Source organism: Typopeltis vanoorti, chromosome 18 (assembly GCF_054136105.1).
Source record: "Typopeltis vanoorti isolate ZY-2024b chromosome 18, IOZ_Tvanoo_1.0, whole genome shotgun sequence".
NCBI lineage: Eukaryota > Metazoa > Arthropoda > Arachnida > Uropygi > Thelyphonidae > Typopeltis > Typopeltis vanoorti.
Window position 1 is genome coordinate 26,318,461 of NC_143566.1, and position 25,173 is coordinate 26,343,633.

Here is a 25,173-nt window from a genome sequence, read left to right on the forward strand (position 1 = left end):
TAGGCGTCAGGAATGCAGCCAGTACGTCACTTCTCTGTTGCATCCCCCATTCATGTCTGTAGATCTGGGTATTCATGGGGCCCGTCTGAGTGTTTTGAGGGACGATAAACCCGAGTTTATGGGAGAAATTCTCCACTTGTGTATGAGACCGACTAACTTCGTTTGACTGAAATGTCAAATATTTAATAATAGAAAAATTGTCTTGTTTTGAACTCATTTATTACACACAAACTGAGATACAGTTGGGCCATCTGGTGTCATTTTTTTTAATTACTAGAGATTCATAATTTCGCCTTTACTTAAATTCAGTATTAAATATATTCTCATTCCTCATTATCCGTTTTACAGTATTTATAAGGCTTAAAAATAATATGATCCGAGGTTTCACAACGTATGCTATTTGTATTTCTGCAGAATAAATGTATGGGAATGCTGAGTAGACATGCGCATAACGCAGCTATATTTCCTTCATTTAATTATTTCCAATGTAGCTCGAGAGTTGATCCAGTCCGTTCTAATAAGACCACATTATTCCTTCTCATCATATGGTGACGGGGCTTCGTAGAGGGGTGATAGGAAAGCCACTTTACCTGTTTTATTATTCGGTTTAGCATGAAGTGTTATAGAAGACTTTCTATTGACCACCCTTCATCTTCTCATCCCTTCTATGTCTTGATTAATCAAGACATAGAAGGGATGAGAAGAAGCTGTAATCAATGTTAAAGTTCACTGATCAGACGGTTACGCTTGTCTGATCAACGTGCCCTTTGAACATTGGACGCATTTTTTATTTATCATTTTTTGTCTTTTCTAAAAGGATCTTGGGTTAGTAATAATTGAGTTAAAGGAATTACAAACATCAACTCCAACGTAGACAAAAAAAAAAAAAAAAATTAAAACGCAGACTTTTTTGATAATTTTTATTTTTATAGCAGTGAGATAGAAGGTGAAAATTCAAAGTGAATGAAGGATGAGGATTTTCCCTAATACGTTCAGAGCAAGTTGGAATCACGAATAAAGTCAGTGATATAATCAGATAAATAAATAATGGAAACTCTCCCTTGCAAACTCCGTTGCAAGATGCAACCTGAGTTGTCTATAATAGAAGTCATATGGTAAGAAAGGTAACGCTATTTATCGCGAAAAGATTGTATCAGGTTGCTAAGAGTAAATGCATTCGCATCTCCTTCTAAACTGTTCAGTCGAAATACAGAAAGAAATCTCGCGATGGACAATATCTTCGCAGAATATCTAGATTTGAAAGACGTAAGTTGCCCTCCACTAGAGAGTGTGTGTGATATAGTAGCCAGAATACGTATCTCATATTAGAACATTATTCGAAGAAGAACAGAAGGAAAAAGAAACTATTCAGTGGAGAAAGTCTTTCTTAGATGGTCTTAGAAACGGCTTATTTTATCGAAACCCGAATTTTTTTAGAGTTAAATGGACAAACAGGCCTGACAACCGTAATGTACTAACGTTTATAGTGTTAGCTGCTTTGGCGATAATAATAAACAACTCCAAAATGTATCACACTTCGTCTGATTCATTGTTAATACATTGTTAACATAATGCTATTTTATTTTTAATTACATTCTCTAAGCTTATTTAAACGCGCGCTCCCAAATTGTACTCCAGAACCATTTTAGTATCATTTCTAGGTGACCATTAAGTCAAAAAACATCGCAGGAATCCAAACTCTCATAGATCACAATACACATCGTACGAAGCCTTGTAAACATTCATTTTCGGAATATTTACTATCTAAACACATTCCACTCAATCACTGATGATCATGAAAAAATCTGCTTTACACTAACTTCTGTAATGCAATTTCCAGGGATGGCCTCCCCTTCTCCCGCTGCTTATTATCCAACGCAACATCTCCCCTATATTGATATGATAGGCTCTTCTCACCAATGTTTATGTCTCAACCTTATCACTTCTTCTTCTTCTTTTATTATCTGTAAAACTTTACAGAGCCCAATCTCTTAATACACTAGTTTACTCAATCCTAAAGTCACTCCAATCTGCATTTGTGATGCTTCCTCATCACCCGGATATGCAGGCAACCCCATTACTGCACAGAAATCCAGAAGTTGCCTGATTACAGCCTTGTAACTATCGCTTCTTTATTCCTACTTAGCAGCGGTTTATTAAGGTATCTTTACAACTTTTGCAATGTGCTTCTGAACTTCAACTCTCTATCCACAGTGCTCCACATCCCTCTCCACTACTATGCACTTCGTTTCATCTTCTCTGTCCATAACAATCCAATCTATTCAAAGTTTCTTGCTCTTTCCGATTTTGTATCATCAGCAAACAGTTGAACATCTCCTCTCAAAACTTGAGCTGAATAATCGATGTGCACATTCAACAATATTCGAATAGAACCCTGTAGTATTTTACTTGTTACCTTTCGAGCCACTGCACACTTCCCATACGCAACTCGCTGGCGCCTATCAGCCAACCATCTCTGTAACCAGACTATCCATCCCCATCATGCACAACTTCGACAGTGGCTTGAGATGTGGTGCTTTTCGCATCAAATGCTTTAGCAAAAATCCATAAAAATAACATAACATCAAACAGTTAAATTTGTTGAGATATTTGGATTTTGATTTGAATCCAGTTTAGTGGCAAAGCTAGAGCGCATCCCTTCCCGTCTATGACGTGAGGAATCTTTGTCATGTGGTTTCAAATGGTGGGTTAGCCAGTCTCGTGCAGAGGTGGGATTTCTTTCCCCAAAACAGACAAACGGGCCTCATGAGCATACGGATCATTGCTCTTAATGTCTTTCCGGCTGCATTAATATGTGACCCTTAATCGCGACACCACTTTACCTGTCCTAAGGGACGAATGAACTGAAGAAGAAGCCAAACTAGGCAAAATAGAAATTATATCTAAAGGAGACAAAAGCTAACTAGTATGGAAAACATTGAAGTAGGTCCATTTCTTATTATTTTTTCTTACGTATTGAAAATATTAATAATTCAATAATATTTTGAATTCTCATGCAGTTAAAATGGCTCAACTGAAACAGAAGTCGCTCAGTCAAAATTTTCATCAATTTCTATGCTGCCTATCCAGAGAAGAATTATCAATATTATTCCACATTTTTTCTGACATTGCTTAAAGTTGTCTTATTGAAACCAAAAATGAAACCACCGAAACAAGTATTAGTGAAGATTTCACATTACTGATTTTGTTTTGAAATTAATTGTATTCATAGCTAAGAAATAATATGCATACGAATCAACTAAGCACTCAGTTTGCAAACTGACTCCCGATTCAGTTGCTATAGTAACGAATGCTTTTTTTTATGATTGCTTTCCAATCGTGTCCAATACTTATAATTTTCCTCATTGCTCTGTTTTATTTTATGATAACTTTGATTTCGTTCTTAAATTCATTTCAAAAAATGCTTACTTGTTCTAAGTTTAGGTGATGAATCCACCAACAAAATACAACGTCTAAAATCAATTAAGATTTTGTTCTTCTTCACGAATAAGTCGGTTATTCTCTGAAGTAAGAATGTTACAGTTGCTAAGCCTGTTTGACTCATGAATTCCATTCTGCAAATATTCTATATTTTTGGAAAATGGAATTCATTCTTCAAACGTATCGAATTAAAATGGCTGCATTTCTCTTCGTAATTGTATTCTGTACATTAATTATAAATAAAATTTTATATCATTTAATTAATTCGATTTTCTCCTTGTAATTACTAAATTTATTCTTAAACATTTTATGTGAATTCCACGACCCACCAAAGGTTGTAAATTGCAATAGCTCAACGAGAGGATTAAGGTTATCTAATCTGGAAGCTTTGTCCTAAAGATCAAATATTTGTCTTTCTTTAAGTCGCTTCCAGTCTCCAATAAGCAAGTTGATGATCAGAATTTGAATCAATATTTAGAGTAACCGCTTTCCAACCAATAAGCTCGGGTTCCAATTCTTCTGTGGATATCTGATTGTCTTTAAGCAAAAGATAAATTCATTTCCCCGGTTTGAGACCACTGCCCTATTTATTGTGAAAAAGTCTTATGTTTGCTGTAGCAGGATTTTCGGAGTATGTAAGAATTAAAAAAGTACATAAAATTAATAAAAATAGACAAAAAGAAATTCCTTAGAAAATTCTTAGTTCACCCCTGTATGACAGTTTTGAAACTTTTCGAGTGTGTGAGTCACGTGGAAAAAAAAAATAATAGTAAAAAAAACGCCGGCCGATAATATTCATCTATGATATCTCAGTGGTAACCTCCCTTCGAGTGCTAGTTTTTCCCCCTCCCAAATATATGATATTTGTAAACATTTTGGAGATATTTTGATTTCAGTTAAAATCAAAATGTCTTCAAAATGTTCACAAATGGGAACATTTTCATTTTTGAACTTTTAATTCTGTTAATTTTTTATTAGCGAAGATATCTTTCGCGATAATTCAAAATGTCTGTTATTTTTCCTTAAAATCATTCATTCAAATTTCCTATACTTTTTGAAACTTATTATACCTATTACATATATAATCGTGTTGTATTTAGATAACTACTTAAAATAAAAATCAATGAGTGACATTTTGGAAGATGACAGTGTGATTCTAAAGCTAATCATGCGTATCATTGTATAAATAGAAATCTGAGTATTTTGTTGTCGTTGTCACGCTCTACGAACAAATCGCCCCTTGGAAGGATTTTTAATTATCATATTTATGTGGATGTTGTACGAGGGAGGCTAATTTGCACGTGATATAATCGCATTGAATATTTTCGTCCAAATATTCATAATCTAACTGCATATAAAAAGAATTCGATTTTTTTTTAAAAAAAAGCACAAAAAAATTAATTCGTATAAATTTAAGTTTATACGAAGTTATCTTAAGTTATCTAAACTTAAGATAACTTCGTATAAACAGCTCACGAAGAAGGTGCTTGTTCGTATTTTGAATCTGCGTGAATAGAAGGCACGTAGTCGGAGATTGGCGGTCGAGCGCGATGGGGAGAAACCCCCCCCTTAGTATTATATCTGATCACCTAAACACATCCAACAGAAAAAACACAGAGAGCTACGAATCTGACTCATTTATAGTAGAAGTACATCTCTCTCTCTCTCTCTCTCTCTCTCTCTCTCGTAATATCTTATTCTTTTCCTCCCGTTTTATTCTTCCTCATGTTCCACGAACTGAAAACTTTCTACGAAGTCAAGAAAACCGAAAGATCTCTATTAATCGAAGACGTTTTAGGTCTTGCATACCAACCGAAGAATAAGAAGGCTCCTCAGGGGAAAAAGAAAACTCGTAGACTGATGGAACACATCGAATCCCGGTCGATCACAGTCAATCTTACGACTCTTGGAGCGAACAGTTACAAAGAACAACCATTTTGTGACTTGTTTCTGAGACACCTCTTTTGTGCGCAGCTGTTTTATTGGTTATATCTCGTGCTTCTTGGCTTCACGTCTAGCGATGTCTTAGAAAAATCTTTAAGACGAATTTTCATTACGAGCAAGCGACTTCATTTAATATATTGGTATTCAATTTTGCATCAATCAACAGGGATTATAGCAATCAATGTTAAAACGAAGATAGAATCAGTCTTAAGGTTCTTTTTTTAGTTTCTAGAGTTCGCCACTGCAATATATTCAATGTGCTTATTTTCCAATCAACTCATGGTTTATACTCGTGAATGCAGAAATAATTTTCACTCTTGGAGTTGATGTGAAATCAAAAAGACAGGTGGGATTAACCGTGTTGATTGAACGCACAACGGAAAGAGATTCTGATACCTTCCACTTTATGAAGAGCTTAAGCATCATTGAATGGATACAGAAAACGAACCTTTAATTCTGTTAATTTTTTATTAGTGAAGATATCTTTCGCAATAATTCAAACTGTCTATTGTTTTTCGTTAAAATCTTTTATTAAAAATTTCCCATATTTTTTTGAAAATGATTACATCTATAATCGTGTTGTATTTAGTTAACTACTTAAAATAAAAATCACAGAGTGTCTCGTGACATTTCGGAAGATGACAATGCAATTCTAAAACTTCGTTTCATGTCATTTATGTAAATAGCAGCAATAAGTATACATCTTATTCTGAGAACTCTCAATTTAAGTGGAACAGCTGGACACTTTCACTTGCAGGGCTTCCTATTTGAGTTTGTACAAGAACTTTGGGAAGATCATCTATTGTTAGTCTTGTATGATCTCATGTTTTCCTTATAAAAGATGTGATTTGCAAAAAAAACATAGAAATAATGCCTTTGTCATTTTGGACTACTCATCTCTGTGTGGTCTAAAATATCATTGTGTGTTCAGATCGTGTATGTAGAAGCAAAACTAAGTCATAGCCGCAAAGGATGAACATTACTTTATTTGTATAGGCTTGGACAACTGTAGAGCCCGTATGTTCAAGTAGCCTTGGATGCTAATGTATTCTTCTATCATGTATACAATAATCAGATGCTGTTGGATGGTGGGCAAAGATATTTTTTTATATATGCACAGATGGAGACTCATATATCGCTATCATTTGTTGCATAACTCATAGAGAAAGTATAAACATGCATGGTGTAATGAGTTGCTTGGCTGGGAATATGTGCACCAGTCACCAATCCTTCCATATTTATCAAACTACATATTCCATGGGATTTTTCTAAGCTTAGTTTATAAAACTAAAACAAAGTTTTTTTATGTTTTTCTTTTTTTTTATTATTGTGAATATTCTCAGAACAGTGACTTCCATCGAAGTGTTCGTTCTGTGTTGAAAAACAAATCGATAGCTTAGTAAAATGAAGGATATTTTCGCATAGTTTTTTTCCTCCAGGGAGTCCACTTTGACCACCGCACGTAACAATGGTTATTTTAGAATTCTAATTTAAGTGAAAGCAACATCACGAATGTATACTCTATACATCTGTGTGCATAGCAGTTATAATATTTAGTTTTTTTTTAAGTTTTATATAAAGATCAAATGTGTTGTGATTTTGTGAGGATCGATTGTATCAATGTTCAAGTAAGATTTGTTTCATATTTCTTCAGAAAACTCTCAAACCTCACATGCTTGTGACGTGTATCGCTACTATGAAACTCTAAATGACAAAGATCAAGGGGAGCGTCAGATATCTCGAGTTCTTAGACTGGTTTGCTTATTTTGTATGGATTAAAAGTTTAATACTCCCACATGAGATCACTATTTCATTTTTAATTGAAAAGCCCTCATAAAGGATTTACACCCCCGCATTTTTCTGTTAGAAAGACAGCAACCGTACCACTACTCTGGTGAGGCGTTTCTCCTCAACTGATTAAATTTTCAAGAAATAAAAGAAACAAACTAATAGTTGAGAGTTGAGAGTGTCTATAAATCGTAAACTGAATGATTCTGATAATCCGATGTAGAAACGTTTTTATTTTGAATATGTTTTTATTTGGAAACATTTTCACACAAAAACTATCATCTAAATACAAAGAAGTGCTGTCGCTAACGCAGCACTTCTTTGTATTTATAACTTTGTAACTTATTCAAGTTAATTCTTATTAACTTGAATAAGTTACACATAAACTGTATTTGAACATTTTAGCCATCGAATAGCGAAAGAATTATTTTAAGTTGGTAGGAACCACATTCCTTTTATAATGTAAGCTGGAAATGTTGTATGGTATGGCAATGCCATGTTCAGATGCTGCGTGATGGGAATATCAAAGATTAATATATAGTTGTGAGTTAATGAAGATTTGATGATGGCGAATGTATAATAACGTCACAAGATTGGAAAATAAGAAGCACGTTTTTGTGCAAAAATTAAAAACAAAAACCTTTCAATGTCACTTTTTTAGACAATAAGTGGATAAATACTTAATATTTATATTATGAATTTAGATTCATTAGGACTAACAGAAGTCACTTTTAGGAAAGTTTTGAATTCAAGTTCGAGAGCTTTTCATGGAAAAACCAAATATCATTTCTCATATGGAGATACATTTCCTTCCTTCCTAGAAACTCATATTTTTCTTACAAACCAGCCGTAGAACCCACGCAATCGATAGTTATTAAGGCACATACCCTAAGATGCTTCTGCATGCTTTCTTACTATAATAAAATATGATAGAATTCGTTTTGGATCATGTGGAAACTTCACATTTTGTGTAATACTATAATATAATACGCATGCCTGCTATCGGCTCAGTTTTGATACTCAAAACAAACAAATTAATTAATTAATAAAAATAAGAGCTTTTGATTTATTCGGATTCATCAATTATGCTTTTCCAACTGCATTTCTTTGCTAAAACATTAAAACTAAGTTACAAGAACATAAAATCCTAAAAACAAATAATTCGAATATGAAATTCATTATTTTGTGTGTGAATGACAACCTATCAGAATTTTTTTCATACTTGTATAAATAAAAGTCATCCAAAAATTATTTGGGGAGTTCGAACACGAGATAGATTTTTTTTGAAAACTTTTGTCCATTTTATAGAGAAAACAAATGTATTTCTCCATAAACTGGAAAAATAAATTTTCAAATTACGTGTAAATTCGTAAGCATTCAAAACATGAAATGGGGTAATCTCTCCCTAAAGTTAATCTACATTTACCACACCAAAATATTATTAATTTTAATCGATGTGGGAACGAAACTGATTAAACTCTCTAAACAATGTACCATTATTCTTATTAAGAAGTTAAATTATTTATTTAAATAATTATTCAAAATGACTACAATGTGAACATTTTGAACAATGAACCCAAGTAGCAATTTAATATTCAGCAGCCGATTTGTGTTCTGTTGTTCGAAACTATTAAACTATGAATCCAGCACATTATGTATGTTCATTGTGTGTTCATCGTAGCCACTTTACTTGTTTTGTGAGAGGAAATCGTTAGCAAAATCAAAAAATGAATTTAAAAAAGGCATTTATGATATTTTGATATTTCCCATTATTTCCTTCATCCCTGCAGTTTCTGATTACAGGACAGGCCGGATGTAAAGTATAAATAGCCTTAAACAGGCACAAATTATTCCTGGATGGATCGGAGAATCAATCCAATACCCTTAGAGGGTAATGTATGGCAATGCTGTAGCTAATGAAGTTCTAACTGAGGCTCGGCTATTGCTGTTACCCTCCTGCCATGATCAGAGCTTTATATAGCTCAATAACACCTTATCCCTACACTGTCCTCTACAGATAACGGGGAAGATGAAAAGCATTCTTGCTTCGCCCCTTTAAGCCAGTCCTTATAAGGATCTATAAGGATAAATTATTCCTTTATAAATAGAACTTTTTTTTAATTAGTTTTTTTTATAATAAAAACTTGTAAAAAGTTATATTTTTATTAAGTTTTACTTCCATATTTTTTTTTTAAATTCTGTGTTTATAAAAAAAAAAAAAAAAAACATTATGTAGTTAGCACACCTCATTTAGTTTTTAATCATTTCTTAATATTTAATTCTTATTATTTTTTTACTGGATGAGGAGGGAGGGTAATGGATGGCAATGCTGTAGCTAATGAAGTTCTAACTGAGGCTCGGCCATTGCTGTTACCCTCCTGCCATGATCAGAGCTTTAATTGCTCAATAACACCTTATCCCTACACTGTCCTCTACAGATAACGGGGAAGATGAAAAGCATTCTTGCTTCGCCCCTTTAAGCCAGTCCTTATAAGGACTATTTACTGGATGAGAAGGATCGACCGTAAGATGCGGTGATTAATACCCTTGGAGGGAAATGGATGGCACTGCTGTAGCCAATGAAGTCCTAACTGAGGCTCGGCTATTGCTGTTACCCTCCTGCCATGATCAGAGCTTTATATAGCTCAATAACACCTTATCCCTACACTGTCCTCTACAGATAACGGGGAAGATGAAAAGCATTCATGCTTCGCCCCTTTAAGCCAGTCCTTATAAGGACTCTATAATAATTTTGTTATTTAAGTCATCTGATTTTCAAAAGGTTGAAGAGTATTCCAGCCGTAGAGTGTTGTATTAATTATGTCTTGACAAATGGTGTTTGTGGAGTTTATGATGTTGTAAATATATATACTGTGCTGGATGCAGTCTCATCCATAGAGCACTGCATATACGTTCTCTGAGTAATGGCGCAGCATAACTGGCTCATTTAACACACAACTACAAGTCATTAAAGCCAGGAAAGAGTTTTAAGGACAGTTCTAAGAAGCCGCTTCTCCAAATATTCTTCGCTTCGCTTTTCTAAAAGATCCAGACTGTTCATTTCTTTACTGAAACATGCACATGTTTCATGTATTTTTTTTTTGCTCTGCATTTTTTTAAATCATAAAATTTAGTAGACTGTGATAGTTGAATTCTGCTAATTATAGATATCTATTAGTATGGGATGAATGAATTAAATGAGCAACCTAAAGGCAAATTCTATATAATGCGTTGTAGAAGTTATACTGCATTCCCTGCACACGCAGGGACAAGTCACATGGTGATATATCAAGTGAAAAAGCAAGGGTTGTGGACTAAATTATTTTAATTGTGTATAGTAGTGAAAATGGACCGGGGATTGCACACTTAGTGTTATTGTAAGGTATTGTATTGGGGTACAATTGCAGTACCATAGCTTACATTGCGATTGCAGTACAATTTGACTCTCCTATAAAGACCAAATTAACCAAAGCGCAAAATAACATCTGAAAATTAGTTCATTGGATAAAGAATGTCTTGCGTATATCTTAAAAGGAAGCTTATGGAGTATATTGTATTTGTTTACATTTGCATTCGTTTCCCAAAACTTGATTTTAGATAAAAAGAATAAATAATCACAGCAACTTAGAATATGCCAAATTCAATGGAATTGAAACGTAATTTGAAAAATAAACCCATGATAAAAATGCATGTTGCAGAACAGATCACAAAACATGTCTGTAGTCATAGACATAATCATATAGTCAAAGGGAAAGTCGGTTGGCACTTAGTAGGATGATAACTGATAGATGGACAGCCATTATTATAATTTGAGTTCGAGAGAGATAGCAAGAAGACCAAAAAGACGACAGACAGAAAGAAGTAGAGAGATTATATCATCGGAACAGTGAAACAAAATGCAACAAGACTCTCCTACATAAGTTGTGGTTACTAAAAGACGAATCTAATGATAAAAAGAAACCCAAGAAACAATCGGCCAGGCTACAGAAACTTGAAAGAAACGTCTTCACCCCCCTTATAGGATAAGGGGTTGTTCATTCATCAGTGGAAAAAAATCCACTGATTCTCTCTTTACTGATGCACCTCATCACCGCAGTGATTCTTTGATTGAATAGTTGACCGTTGGGTTAGTGTAGTGTGGAGGCGAAAATTATAACGCACGCACGCACGCGCGCATACACATACACACACACACGCCTATTATCTGCGTCGCTTTCTCTTGAAGAAGAGAGAGAGATTATCTTAATCTTTTATTGCATTTCATAGACCAAATGTTTACTAAGATAGTGAGGTTAATTCGCATCCACAGTCTTCTCTGTGCTTCACAATTCGTTGTATTCGCCAGGAACTTTGTTTTGTGGTATAAGGAGAATCCATGATTTTAGTACAAGGGGAAAAAGCAACCACCACCTCCGTATGAGGCCATATAACTCATTTTCATTTGAAAATCCCTTAGACATGCATGTTGCGTGTCAAACAGAATCTAACGCAGGTTTTTCGAATCAAGGGACAATGTCGACCATCCAACTGCGCTAGCATATGCACGCATTGAGAAGATAAACTCTTCACAGATATCTGACTCAAGACTTCCTTCCTATAATAGCATTTTCAGGAGTGAATTTATCAGATTCAATTTATTGTCATGGCTAGCTTTTTGGTATTTTCAGAACTAAGAAATAACTTAAAAAACTACATCTAATAGTGAAACGTACTAGTAAAAAAATTCCAACCACTTGTTTATTATTTGAAAAAAATATATAAATAATATCAATTGAAATGAAATTAAAATAATGTCAATATTAATTAAATGGAGTTTTTTCCTTTGTAATCAAATATTTTAGCAACAGGAGATTTAAGGTCTATCGATATGTTTTAATATTGTCCAATATATTACGCCAATAATTCGTAGTTACTTAATTTCATGAGAGTACTAGCTAAAAACACGACTCTCTCTCTCTCTCTCTCTCTCTCTCTCTCTCTCTCTCTCTCTCTCTCTCTCTCTCTCTCTCTCTCTCACGGCAAGTACAGTATCTGTCCCGAATGCAAATTACGTTCCCTCTTACTTCTGGGCATAAATCGGAAGACAAAAGCTAATTCACCAAGGACACAAATGAAAAATATTCGTTCAAGATCAAATCTAATTTGCATATTTCCATCGGTTAGCTTTCTCGTAGGCTATCTTTCTAATACGTCTAATTGCTATTTCAAGAAATCATAATAAGAGTCAATTCATGTGAGAATCACTAGCTTAAAACCATTCAAACATCGTCACTGCAAACTCCGGATATTTCTTTGCAATCTGACACGAGCCATCTGGTTCTCTTCCATTCCATTCCTCTTTCGCTTGGAAGCACGCCAGACATCAGAAATTAAAATCAGATTAATATTTTTGCTAACTAATTCTCTTTCTGCTCTTCACAGCCATTATAGAAAGTAAAGAAACTGTTTAACCTACATTTCCAGCCTTGTTTTCGCCATTTTATTAGTGGATGACGCTAATTTTGCCAGTAGCCATCTATATGGTAAGTACTCAGTCTTTGTCATAAGGAAAAAGCGTCTTTTAAATGGCTAATATCTTCCTTTTGATATAAACTGAGACTCAGTTTTTTGACTAATATAAAAGTACACTAAATCTTGGGGAAAATATGCATAACAAAAATGTATAAATATCTACCATCTTCTACATCGTCTTTACGATACCAGTAATGAGACCAGCAAGTTAAAGTCCAACCGTGATTTCAATGTACTTGAAACATAGGCTTGTCAGAGTTGGAAACATTGGTGACTTTGAATTTATTGGTGCTGCGTGCAGGAAAGTTTGCCCTCCAGAACTCATTGGAGGATGAAATAGTTGCTGCTTTTCAGTTTAAATGAAGTCCGCTAAATAAAATCTCGAAATATAATTTTATTATTATATTCATAATTCATGCATTGAGAATCTCCGTAGCTTAGTCGGTATACACAAATTCCTTTGGCTTGAGAGACTCGGGTTCGTATCCCGCCTAAGACTCGATGGACCTTTTCAACTGTAAGCAAATTAGCCGATCTCATGCGGCTACAGTTGGCTGATGATATGCAAAAGAGCATCGTTCAAGATGTTGGTATTGGAATGTGCCTTGAGTACTGATAATTGCAAGCTAGTTAACCAAGTGGATGGTGATTTCTCTCCCGTTTACAGTCCATGGGAAAGTATTCTATTACTTGGGTAATAGATGATTTTCTCATTTAGTGTGAGGCCATCCCAGCTGAAACGATGTGGTAAAGTATTCAAGTTTGGTTTCAGATTTCCACTTTTGACCTTTCCTTTGTTAGCCTGGTTGGCAAGCGGTTAATGCACCCACTCGCTCTCTAACGTCCTGGTTCATTGTAGGTCTGAAACGAACTTTAAAAGTTCCAGATTTGGTCCCTAGAACCAGAGTTTCCAGATTATGTAAAAATAAAATAATAATAATAATTAACCCACCCATGATAATAATATACTCTAGGCTTGCAAGCTTTCGTAGGTTGGATGAGTCACATATATAAAAATTACCCACGGTACGACATGCACTACGCAATTACCCATCCTTTCGAGAGTGTTATCTCTAATAACGATATCCAATCTCATACATCTACCACCTAAGAAATAAAATAACTACTTATAGTATAAAATATTATTATTAACAGGATGGTTTTTCAGAAATTAATACGCCTGATATTGATTATGCAATTGGTACTCGCTGGCATATTTTTCTGTGATATATAAGAAATAATTAAAAATAAAGAAAATTAAAAACTGAAATAAAAAAGGATGAGAGAAAACGATATCAAAGGAACAGTGATGAGAGCGAATAAGTACAAAGTCACCTATTTGTGGTTTTGATTGGAATATGAATCAATTTTCTGGACCATATATATGGATCGATATTTCTCCTTAAATATCCAGCGGAGAGTTTATCATTCAGACACGCGCTAGTTTTGAATTCTCGTCTAGGTATTCCAGCCTTCTCCCTCAAATCCGCTCGAAACATTTTGTGAAGTAGCATTAGATTAGATTTAATTTAGAATATAAAATATTAATAAAGTGTTATTGAACAACTAAAGCTCTGATCATGGCAGGAGGGTAACAGCAATAGCCGAGCCTCAGTTAGAACTTCATTGGCTACAGCATTGCCATCCATTACCCTCCAAGGGTATTAGATTGAATGAATCCAGTAATTTAGAACATAATTAAAATAAATATATAGTTCATGTATGAAAAATACTACTGTAAAAATGGTTTAATAATAACAATAATAAAAATATAAGAAATTTGTAGATTTTTCACATGGTTACAAAGTAAATTATAGTTGCCAAGAAATTATATTCTTGATTAATCATTTATCTAATAAAAAAAAGGTTTACGCTTCAAGTATCATCTCAACTGCTTTAGTCATTCTTAGGCAATTGATGTAAAGTCAACAGTCTCTACTAGATAAGAAGCTCAGTTGTAAAAATAATTCATACTTAAACTTCGTATTAAATAAGAATATAATTGAATGATAAATGCACGTAAACACAAGAAAGATATTTAATTAACCAAATATTTCGATCTGGAAATAGCAGACCATACTCAGAGGTATTACAAGAACAGTTTTAAAAAAATACAAGCTAGAATATTAACAATAGATCGTTTAAAATAGAACACGCCGCGTGATGTTATATCACTAAGTATGAAACGGAATATTTTGAAGTAGAGACATGATTGAAAAAAAATAATAATGAGTAATCTTGATTAGTCTTTCCCAGATTTTTGATATAGATATACAGTCGTTACGATTCAGGTTGGGACGATGGAGCAAGGCCTCCACGCTTTCCTTGAACAAACGTTCAAAGCTATAACTGGATCTACGTAAGAGGCGAGTCCTGGTCCAAAGGATGCTGCGATAGGTTCAGAAATACCGGAGTTATAAGGAATTGGCACTCGACGTATTGAAACTTTGTTGTTTTGTAGAGGATTATAAGAATTGAGAAGACGTTGAGTACTTGTCCAGAAAAGCCATTGAGTTTCATGTGTTGTTGGATAGCAGAAAGTTCTTTCTGTAGATAATCAAAAGTAGAACAATTAGTTTTTCCTCTTCTGATGAGGCATTTTATAATTCCTGTTTTTTGACATGGATGATGGGCTATATATATCTCCAGTATTTCTGACCCTATCGCAAGAAGTTTAGAGAAATATAATTTAACAGCTACGTATTCACCTATTAACAAATTGTCTTCTCGTTTTCCTTCTCCTAAAGACAAATGCTTAACTTTATCTTTTCCTGGAGTTTATCAAATTCCGTGCAACTGTGATCTTTCCTATTTTGGACAGACTGGACGTTCTCTTGAAAAACGAATCCAAGAACATCAATCCTCCATTCTTCACAACAAACCTGAAAAGTCTGGATTGGCTCAGAACGGGATTGAAACTGACCACAGCATCCTTTGGTCCAGGACTCGCCTCTTACATAGATCCTGTTATAGGTTTGAACGTTTGTTCTAGGAAAGCGTGGAGGCCTTGCTCCATCGCCCCAACCTGAATCGTAATGACTGTATATCTATATCAAAAATCTGGGAAAGTCTAATCAAGATTACTCATTATTTTTTTTCAATCATGTGTCTACTTAAATATTCTGTTTCATACTTAGAGACATCTCTTGTAATACCACTGAGGATAGTCTGCTATTTCCAGACCGAAATATTTGGTTAATTAAATATCTTTCTTGTGTTTACGTGCATTTATCATTCAGTCTTATGTCACAAGTATTCTTAAAACAACAAGAATATAATTCCTTGGCTAATATAATTTGCTTTCGTAAATTAGAATAAAAATTGATAATTTCTAAAAATTATACAGAAATTTTAGAAAAAATGCTAATAAACCTTTATAATATTTATATATGAAAAATACATGAAATGTATATTAATTTACTTTTGGCATTTGGGGAGATCAATCGACCGTGAGATGCGGTGATTGGTTCATTCAATCCAATACCCTTGGAGGGTAATGGATGGCAATGCTGTAGGCAATGAAGTTCTAACTGAGACTCGGCTATTGCTGTTACCCTCCTGCCATGATCAGAGCTTTAATAGCTCAATAACACCTTATCCCTACACTGTCCGCTACAGATAACGGGGAAGATGAAAAGCATTCTTGCTTCGCCCCTTTAAGCCAGTCCTTATAAGGACTTTTGGCATTTGGATAATAATGTCTAAACGTTTTGTCTGTCTGTCGCTACTATGTGTTTTTTTGTCCTGAAATGGAGTCAGTTAAGTAGTGGTGAGTTTAAAGTTTAGAGATCCTTTCGGGTCACTCTGAGGTTTTGACTGATCTTGTATGACTTTAAAAGGTACTCCTGCACTTTTTATCCGTACCGCAATAAAAGTTGAAATCGGTCTAGGTTTGACCTTTCCCATAATGCATAATAATATTCACGTCCAAAAAGGATTATGGGATAATAAGACATGTGAAGTCAACAGCCTATATATATAAGTAGGTCAGTCATGAAGATACTTCATGAGTAATTTTTATTTTTTCACACTTGGATAAAACAAGAATATAGCATCATTTCATGGAATTATAAGAAATCATTAACCTAATTCCATGTATATTTTCAACAAATGTTGGAATAAATGCACTAACAGAAATTTCATTAAAACACCTGAAAATTCGGAGATATTAAATTTTCAAGAGCATCTAAATGAAATTAGAATATACTTTAACAACAAAAAGCATTTAATTTTGGTTTCCGTAGTTTCGTATGCATTCATACGCAAGTACTAAGAAAACCAAGTTGATGAAATACTTATAGATTTGCTACGCCGAAATAACTGTGACCGTCAGTTTCAGATAAACGAGGATTCTTTAAGCTGATTCATGTTTTCTTAGCGGCAACAGAGTCACTCTTGCGCCACTTCAAATAGTACGGCAAACAAGGCACGTGAGACAGCTACTAATGGAGTCGCAATAAGCTTCGTCAAATCGCCGTCAAGTGACAAAAGATCAATCCGAAAGGTACCAGTTCAAAACGGAAGTCGTGCAATTACTTAAAGAGATAGAACTGAAGTCACTAAAGACGTCACTTCCGGTGAACACTATCACACAAAGCATGAAATAAATTCCCATTGGGATACAGCTAGCAATGCGAGCGAATTAGGCGTCGTACATGAAGTAGATTTGTTTACTCAAATTTCAAACAAGGCTGCTACTGAAATTCGCTGCTCATTTAATTTATTTCTCCTTCAAAATAGGGTCAAAGGTAAACGTGTTCCTCTTTATGTTAAAATGATAACACGCAGCTATTCCTCATGTACAGCACGTTACGTGTCATTACTGTTACTAATCTGCAGTCCCATTTCAGAATAATGGTTTCTCTGCATATCACCAGTGTAATGCTAGGAAGCGACCTTTCAAGATAGTGTATTTATGTAAGCCAGCAATTGTCAATCCATGGTTCGCAATATAATTTACTTTATACAGCCAGCGAAATGATTTCAACTAAAATGTAGCCCACCAGAGATCTATTGATAAATTATGAAATATGTTAATACAATTAACGGTTTATTTTATTTTAATATTTTTAATAAATCTGAATATCTATTCAGTAAAAGCATTAACAGAAAGTTATTGTTATCAAAATCGACTGATGTTGATCTTTGAACTCAAGTGTTTTTATTGCTTTTAATAATTAAAGAAATAAATCCACTAAATAACCCGCTATCTTACAATTTAGAAATTAAGAAACTATTACAACGATTAAAAAACAAGTTGGAGGTGTCCATTTAATGTTTAATTGAATAAAACAAAAATGCAGCGGTTGCTTGAAAGATAATTTGGAAGAAGAAAGAGTGGAATGGAGATGTACAGTTTAAACCTAACTGGAAAAATCCAGCAAGTTCCATCAACCCGTAAATACGAATAAAATACTAGATAATAAATAATTCACTTATGATTTTGTGCAAAGAGGTAAATCATCGCAAAATATAGTGCACTGTTAGCGAACTATGACATAGATGCAATGAAAAGTTGGCGATGAAGAAAAGGCTTTTAACGACGAATAGAATGGAGTAAGAGTTGATTGGAATTATAATCAAACCAGCTAAAGCTTTAAAGTGACAGCGTATTATGTAGGTTAATTACATTTATTTTTCTAGCTGATTTGCATCATTTGTTGGATGCCAAACCAGACTTTGAGAGAAAAGACGAATGGAAAAATAATATTTTTTAATCGGAAGGTAAGATGTTTCTGTTTAAAGTGTTCTTACGTAATCTAAGGCTTCGTTAGGTGAGGGAGCAATAAAAAGGATAATTTGATTCTTTAACTCGATTTAGATAAATAAAACCTGCATTACATATCGATCGATAAAATATATCTTAGAATAATGTGCTCGTAATGAATAAAGACCTATGAGGTGGTAACATACAGTATGCGCAGCTGAACTAATAATACTCAATAAATATGAATATTTGCATATAACAGATTGACATATATATCGTTTTTCTTCCACTTAACAGCTACATAAGAATGATGAGTCCTATTTTAAACAAATGCACGTAGTTTTCTTTACAGAAATTACTTCCGTTTGTACACCCCACAAACAGGTTCGGGAACATTCAATACCTGTATGTGACGCATTGGTATACTAAAATAAGTGAATTAAATTGAATTCCCAACCATGTGAGATATTTACCACTAAATTGTAAATGAACAGAAGAATCTTTAGTTATTATCAGTTTTTTTTTTCTTTGATACTATTCTGAATCATCAGTTCTTTCCATTTCTTCTTATCAACCGCATCTCTTTCTCTTCCACGATTTTCCACATTAACATCCTTCCCTTGATGTCTTCTTTCACCAATCAGCTTCTTGTTCTCCATAGGTAGAACATTCTTCACTTCCAATTCTCAATATTTTCTTCGCACTTGATTTTCCATTAAGATGACAAAACTACCAAAGCACATCACTTCTGTCTTTCTAAATAATTATCACTTTATTTATCTCCTAATCTATCTTGATTAAGCTGGCCACGTCTTTTTAAATATTAACTTTCCATCACCGTATCTTAGATTCTAAATTTTGTGTTCTAGGTTTCATCTAATATTAAAGAATTAGCATGTAGCTGCTGACACATCTTTAGATAAGAAATGTTTTTTTTTCTAGATTAATTAAAACAATTGTACTCTAATTGTGCGAACGCAGTTGTATAAATGTTCTTATTTTACTTGCAATATTTTAGAGAAAGTGAATGAGATATGTTTGATATTTTAATGTTTTCTACCTCAGGTACAGGCTTTGAACGTGTTCAATGTTTCTGTATGTGTGTGCCCCTATTGCCGTTTCTGGTTTATCAATGCTCAAAAAATACATGATTATTATTTTATTCTATATTTAGAAATGCTTTTAAACTTTTCTTTTAATCTAGGTCCCATATAATACTATCACCTCCATATATATTTTCTGTTAATGTTTTTTCTTAAATATTTATTAATATACTGTACACATAAGGAATAATAATGAAAGCACACGTTCTTCGTTCATATACACCACTTTTAATTTTATATAACAATGACATTATTCCTGAATCGAAATAAAAAGCAAAATTGTGAGGGGGTGTGAGACAGAAGAATCGACCGTGAGATGCGGTGATTAATACCCTTGGAACAAAATGGATTCCAATGCTGTAGCCGACGAAGTTTCAACTGAGGCTCGGCTAATGCTATTACCCTCCTGCCACGATCAGAGCTTTAATAGCTCAATAACACCTTATCCCTACACTGTCCTCTACAGATAACGGGGAAGATGAAAAGCATTCTGCTTCGCCCCTTTAAGCCAGTCCTTATAAGGCTAATGAGGAAAACAAATGCTAATGAGAAGATAATTTTCGCATGCTTGAATGTTGACTCGACTTGTTCCTTCCTGAAATTAGTTTCTGGAACTCTTTTCGTAAAGAAATTTATTTCAAGCTTGTAATTTAATATATTCGAGGCAAACATATTAGTGAACTCAATTCTAATACATCATTATCTTAGCTTAAACTTTCGTCGATATTTTCAGTGATATAAACAAACACCAATATAATCCGTACTAAACACCTCATATTTCAGTCTTTGATAGGTATCTAAATGCAGTTTGACAATTATTTTTAAGCGTTCAAGAAAATCAAGTCAATGTCAGCAATTACTTCTTTCTAATTGGAACTAATTATATTTTACAATAGAAACAAGTACCGGAAAAACTCTGACGATCGTTATTATCTTTGAAATTATTAGTTTTTTGTTTGCTTGTTTATTTAACAATTCTGTAATTAACAAAAGGAAGCTTTTTTGTTGGGAGCTCATTTGGTTTTAAACCCAATATAAAAACATCCTCTCCCTCTGCCCTGCAGACACTTGTAACTCCTTTCTTCATAGGCAGCGAGAAACTCATGAAAAGTCAAATGTTTTCACTTACCATCATTAAGGGATGTTATTATACTAATGACTAATAGTTTTTCTATTATCACTTGTGTCTATCCCTTTCAAAGCCAATTTACCGCAACCTCGGCATTGTAGCCTTTAATGGATGCATGTCCCACAGAAATAAAAGGAGAAAAAACTCTTTTATCGAATGTCAATAGATTACATCCAACAGGCAAGGTCTCGTATACAATACTTCACCCAAAAGGCAATTTTTTATTCTGTTCTAGTAATTAAGGAATTATAGAGTGTTTCCAAATGCTTCTTTCTTTCGCTCATTAGGTGAGTTAGTGTTAATGATATTCGGTAGGTAAAAGGAGTTTGAAAAATGGTTCGAAAGTAGAATGAACGAGGATTTTGAAAAACAGATTTTAGAATTCCTTGTGTATAATGGCTAGCAAACACTTCCATTGCTGCCCTTTGTGTGGAGACCTGAAACACTCTTTACAGTGTTTCAGGTCTCCAAGATTACTTAATTTGCTTTTGGTAGACAAAAACCAAGTACTCTCCTTGTAGTTTATTTCTTACGTCCATTACCATGTTCTGCATTTAGGTAGTGATGGATTGCTTTCAGGTACAGTGATAAACTGCGCTGCAGTTAAAGCCTGTGGCTTGTTTCTACGTGTCTTCAGGCAGTGAGCTATTGTTCCTCTAAAATAACCCTTCACTCATGTACACTATATGGACGATTCTTCCAAAGATGCTAAAAAATCTACCAAACGTAATAAGGGTATCCATCACAGAATCCTTTATTTCCATAAATGACATCATAATATTTTTATTGCTGCACATTTCTTAGAAACAAATTAAAAGTAAATTGCAACTCAGCGGTGCATATTTAATGCTTCCCAGCATATTATGTGAATCGGATAAAGTATGGAGGGGTTTAAGTGATGATGTGTGTGGTTATTGTTTTTATTTAGGTGATACCTTAAGCTCTTCCAGGAGTTAAACGCCTAGGTCATTAGCATAGGCTTCTGATACCTCACAATCGGAGCCACTTTATTATGTTAGGCTACAATGTTGATTCAGCATCAGTCTAACAACAAAATGGTGTAAACTACCTGCTCAGATTTGTAGTGGGGCAGACTCAGTTCATGATTACAACGAAATCCTTCTAATAAGTTTATTATATTATACACATGCATCAGTTAGATGAGACTATTTGGGTGTCATCACTAAATTTGTTATCCATTATGAACGTGATAGCCAGTTCTTACTTCCAACCTACCTTCTTGAATCAGATCAAGAAAGATCGAGACAAAAGAACTGGTTAAAGATTACTACCAAATAATACAGTGGGCATACTAATTGTTTTTGGAGTGATCACAATTGGCATGTGCCAAAGTTTGTCTAAGAAGCAGAATCTCTTCAGTTCCTGCCTCATTTAGGAGTGATCACCTGAATGATATTCCAAGAGAAAAATTATTCCATTTTAAAACATTGATTGCCATTTTATTGATGAGCGCTTCAATAGTTCAGTGGGTTTCAATGATATTCGTCGGTTAGAAAGACTTGGGTTCGCATCCCGTCTATAAGGGGGAACTTTTATCAGGACTTTTCAAGTAAACAAAACTCTAAAATAATATCAATTTAATTTCCGTCAGCTTTTTCTTTTCTTTTTTATTCATTCGTATGATTGAAAGCCAATGTATATTATATATTTGAATTTTCCTTCACAAATATCCCATGTTTAACACTCGTATATCCGAATTAAGAGAGGCATCTCATAGAAGGATAAAAAGTAAACAAAACTAAATAATTTACATTAATTATAACAAAATAATACCGCAACCATCGATGCAAAGTCTAACAATTATCCACAGTGGACTGCTGTACATAAATCAATTTTGAATATCCCATGAAAATTTAATATGTGCTTCTCCTGGGTATCAATGTCAACAGGCACACGGAAATATTAATTAAAATTCCTTAAATTATATCCTCGTACACTCAAGTCTACTGCATAAATGATGGAGATGCAACAAGACAGATTCACTTCATCTTTATTGCAACATCTTTTCACACCGAAAGCTTAACATTCCCTTCTATCAAATTTAAGTTACTTCAATGATGATTACCCATCGTTATACTCTAAAATTTCAATCGTCTTAAACTTCGAATCAATCGCCCATTTCGCTTTTCCTCTTGGAAATTAGCATCGATCTAAGAATAATTCCCGTTATAGAAGTATTAGGAAATACTTCAACCTCGTTAATGTTATGTAATAATGCTAAGAGAGAGAGAGAGAAAAAAAGTCTTAGTATTTTCTGATATTCATGTAGGAACACGTTGAAAACAAATGATATCTTCCGGACTACTTGGCTGCTAGTTTTAAAGTTAGCATTTAACGAATAGGAACTTATCCTCATTGAGTAGTCGTAATGACACGTGTCTGTTGGTTAAAGACCCTAGTTCGGAACTCATGGGAACTATCACCCTCTCAGGATCTTTGTAAGGGCTTTCCAATCGATGCATCATCATGCTTATTCATGAACAGCAGACCTCTTCTATACACACAAATTGTTGAGTTTTTAGCGCTACAAACACAGAAAACCTCATCCATAACTGGAAGATGCTGCAGTCTCTACCTTACATAAGCCTCTATTTTAAAGATTGGCAGGTGATTCTTACTAAAACATGAAATATTCTCATATAATATTTCATGAGGAATACCTCTGCGAGTCGTATGTATTACATTTACAGAGTATAGTTTTTTTCTTGTTTGATTGCATATTAAAATATTCGTATTCTTAGGTATTATTTTCATTTTAGTGGATGGAATATTTGTTTTGAACAATTGCTTGAAATAGTATTTGGAGTCGTTCCTGTTCGTTGATTTTTACACTTGTTCCCTGATGTCAGGCAGTTCCAACATTTCATCCTTCTGTCCATTTACAAGTGGCTTTAGTTCTTTGGAAAATTTGCAAACCCTAACATTGTCATTGATACTGAAAAGTAGGACGACGCACTTTTATCTTGTTGTTGACATTGTTGTAATGGAGCAACTTGGAATTAGATGAGGGAGTTCGATGAGATAAACCAATCTTAAGTAGGATCTTGTCTCTCATTAACAAACCACTGCGAAGATTATCATTTTAAAAAATCTAAAATATTAACTTAAAACATATTAGAAAACTCGAGGTAAAGAGAAATCGGAAATTGTCAATTCTGACCAATCTGCTTCTATCATTGCAATATTTAGTGACAGAATAGCTCTGTGAAGGAGCTTTTAAATTAATAAAATAAAACAAAATAAAAACCCTGCTGAGTGGTAGGGAAGGACCCATTGCACATGCGCAAATAGTCGTTAGCGAATTGTTTAAACTAAAATTCCGTTCGCAAACTCCTCTAACTCACTTCTTTCATCTTCCAGGTTACATCTATGATCTGTCTCCAACATCCACGGAACTTCCTCCAGGGGAGTTTCTATTCTTCGACAAGCCGCCTGGGGAAAGCGTCGTTGTGCAGGCCAAAGGGGTGATCGTCAGCAACGCTTATGACGAGGAAGGGAGCGGAGGACCATCGCCCATTTACAACTTCTCGGAGTCGAGCAACAGCAGCAGCAACAGCGGGGCCCAGGGCCACCCCCACTTCCTCTACAACGGCAACATCCCCGACAACACCCCCGTGCAGTCACCCAGCGGAGGAGGCGACGACGGCAGCGACCGAGCGACGGGGGTCACCGTCGGCTACACCTACGAGGCTTTCTTCATCACCGACGGCCGGTCGAGAAGACGGAAAGAGCCAACCGCTACGCCCGACAGAGAACGTCCCCGCTACACTTGCTCGGAGTGCGGGAAGCACTACGCCACTTCGTCCAACCTGTCCCGTCACAAACAGACCCACCGCAGTCCAGACTCGCAGCAGGCCAAGAAGTGTCCCACTTGCGGCAAAGTGTACGTCAGCATGCCGGCCCTGGCCATGCACGTGCTCACGCACAACCTCAACCACAAGTGCTCTGTGTGTGGTAAAGCGTTCTCTAGGCCGTGGCTCCTGCAGGGTCACATGCGTTCCCACACGGGAGAGAAGCCGTTTGGTTGTGCCCACTGCGGCAAGGCCTTCGCCGATCGCTCCAACCTTCGCGCACACATGCAGACCCACTCGGCCTTCAAGCACTTCCAGTGCCAGCGTTGTAACAAGTCATTTGCCCTCAAGTCCTACCTGAACAAGCATTACGAGTCGTCCTGCTTCAAAGAGAATACCTCAGCGGTCCTTAACGCGGCCGACAGCCATCCTACGTGTGTGGATTCGTCTAACGAAGAGAACTCATGTGATCTACACTAACGTAGAAGAGAGCAAAGCCAAAATGGTAATAATTAAAAAAAAATACAAACAGAATTTAAAAAACAGGCTTCGAAAGGTCACCTCTTTGCTCAAGACGCCAATTGGCGTCCATTTCCTCAATTAAGGGATGCATTGGAAGTGGAAGCTGTACAATGATCTAGTCGTAACACTGTGATTTCAGCAAAAAAAAAATTCTCCGTAGTCATGCAATAATGATGTATAGCAATAAGGAGGAATTAAGATGTATAGCAATAAGAA

The 25,173-nt window shown here is 35.0% G+C and overlaps 1 protein-coding gene across 1 annotated transcript in view; it reads left to right on the plus strand.

Annotated features, from left to right (window-relative positions):
• LOC150096558 (uncharacterized) overlaps positions 1-24,915 on the plus strand; it is a 50,299-nt gene extending 25,384 nt beyond the window's left edge. Inside the window, exon 2 of the mRNA XM_090408638.1 lies at positions 24,005-24,915. Coding sequence (XP_090264764.1) covers positions 24,005-24,915 — 911 coding nt within the window. The remainder of the gene's footprint in view (positions 1-24,004) is intronic.
• Positions 24,916-25,173: the final 258 nt, after the last annotated feature.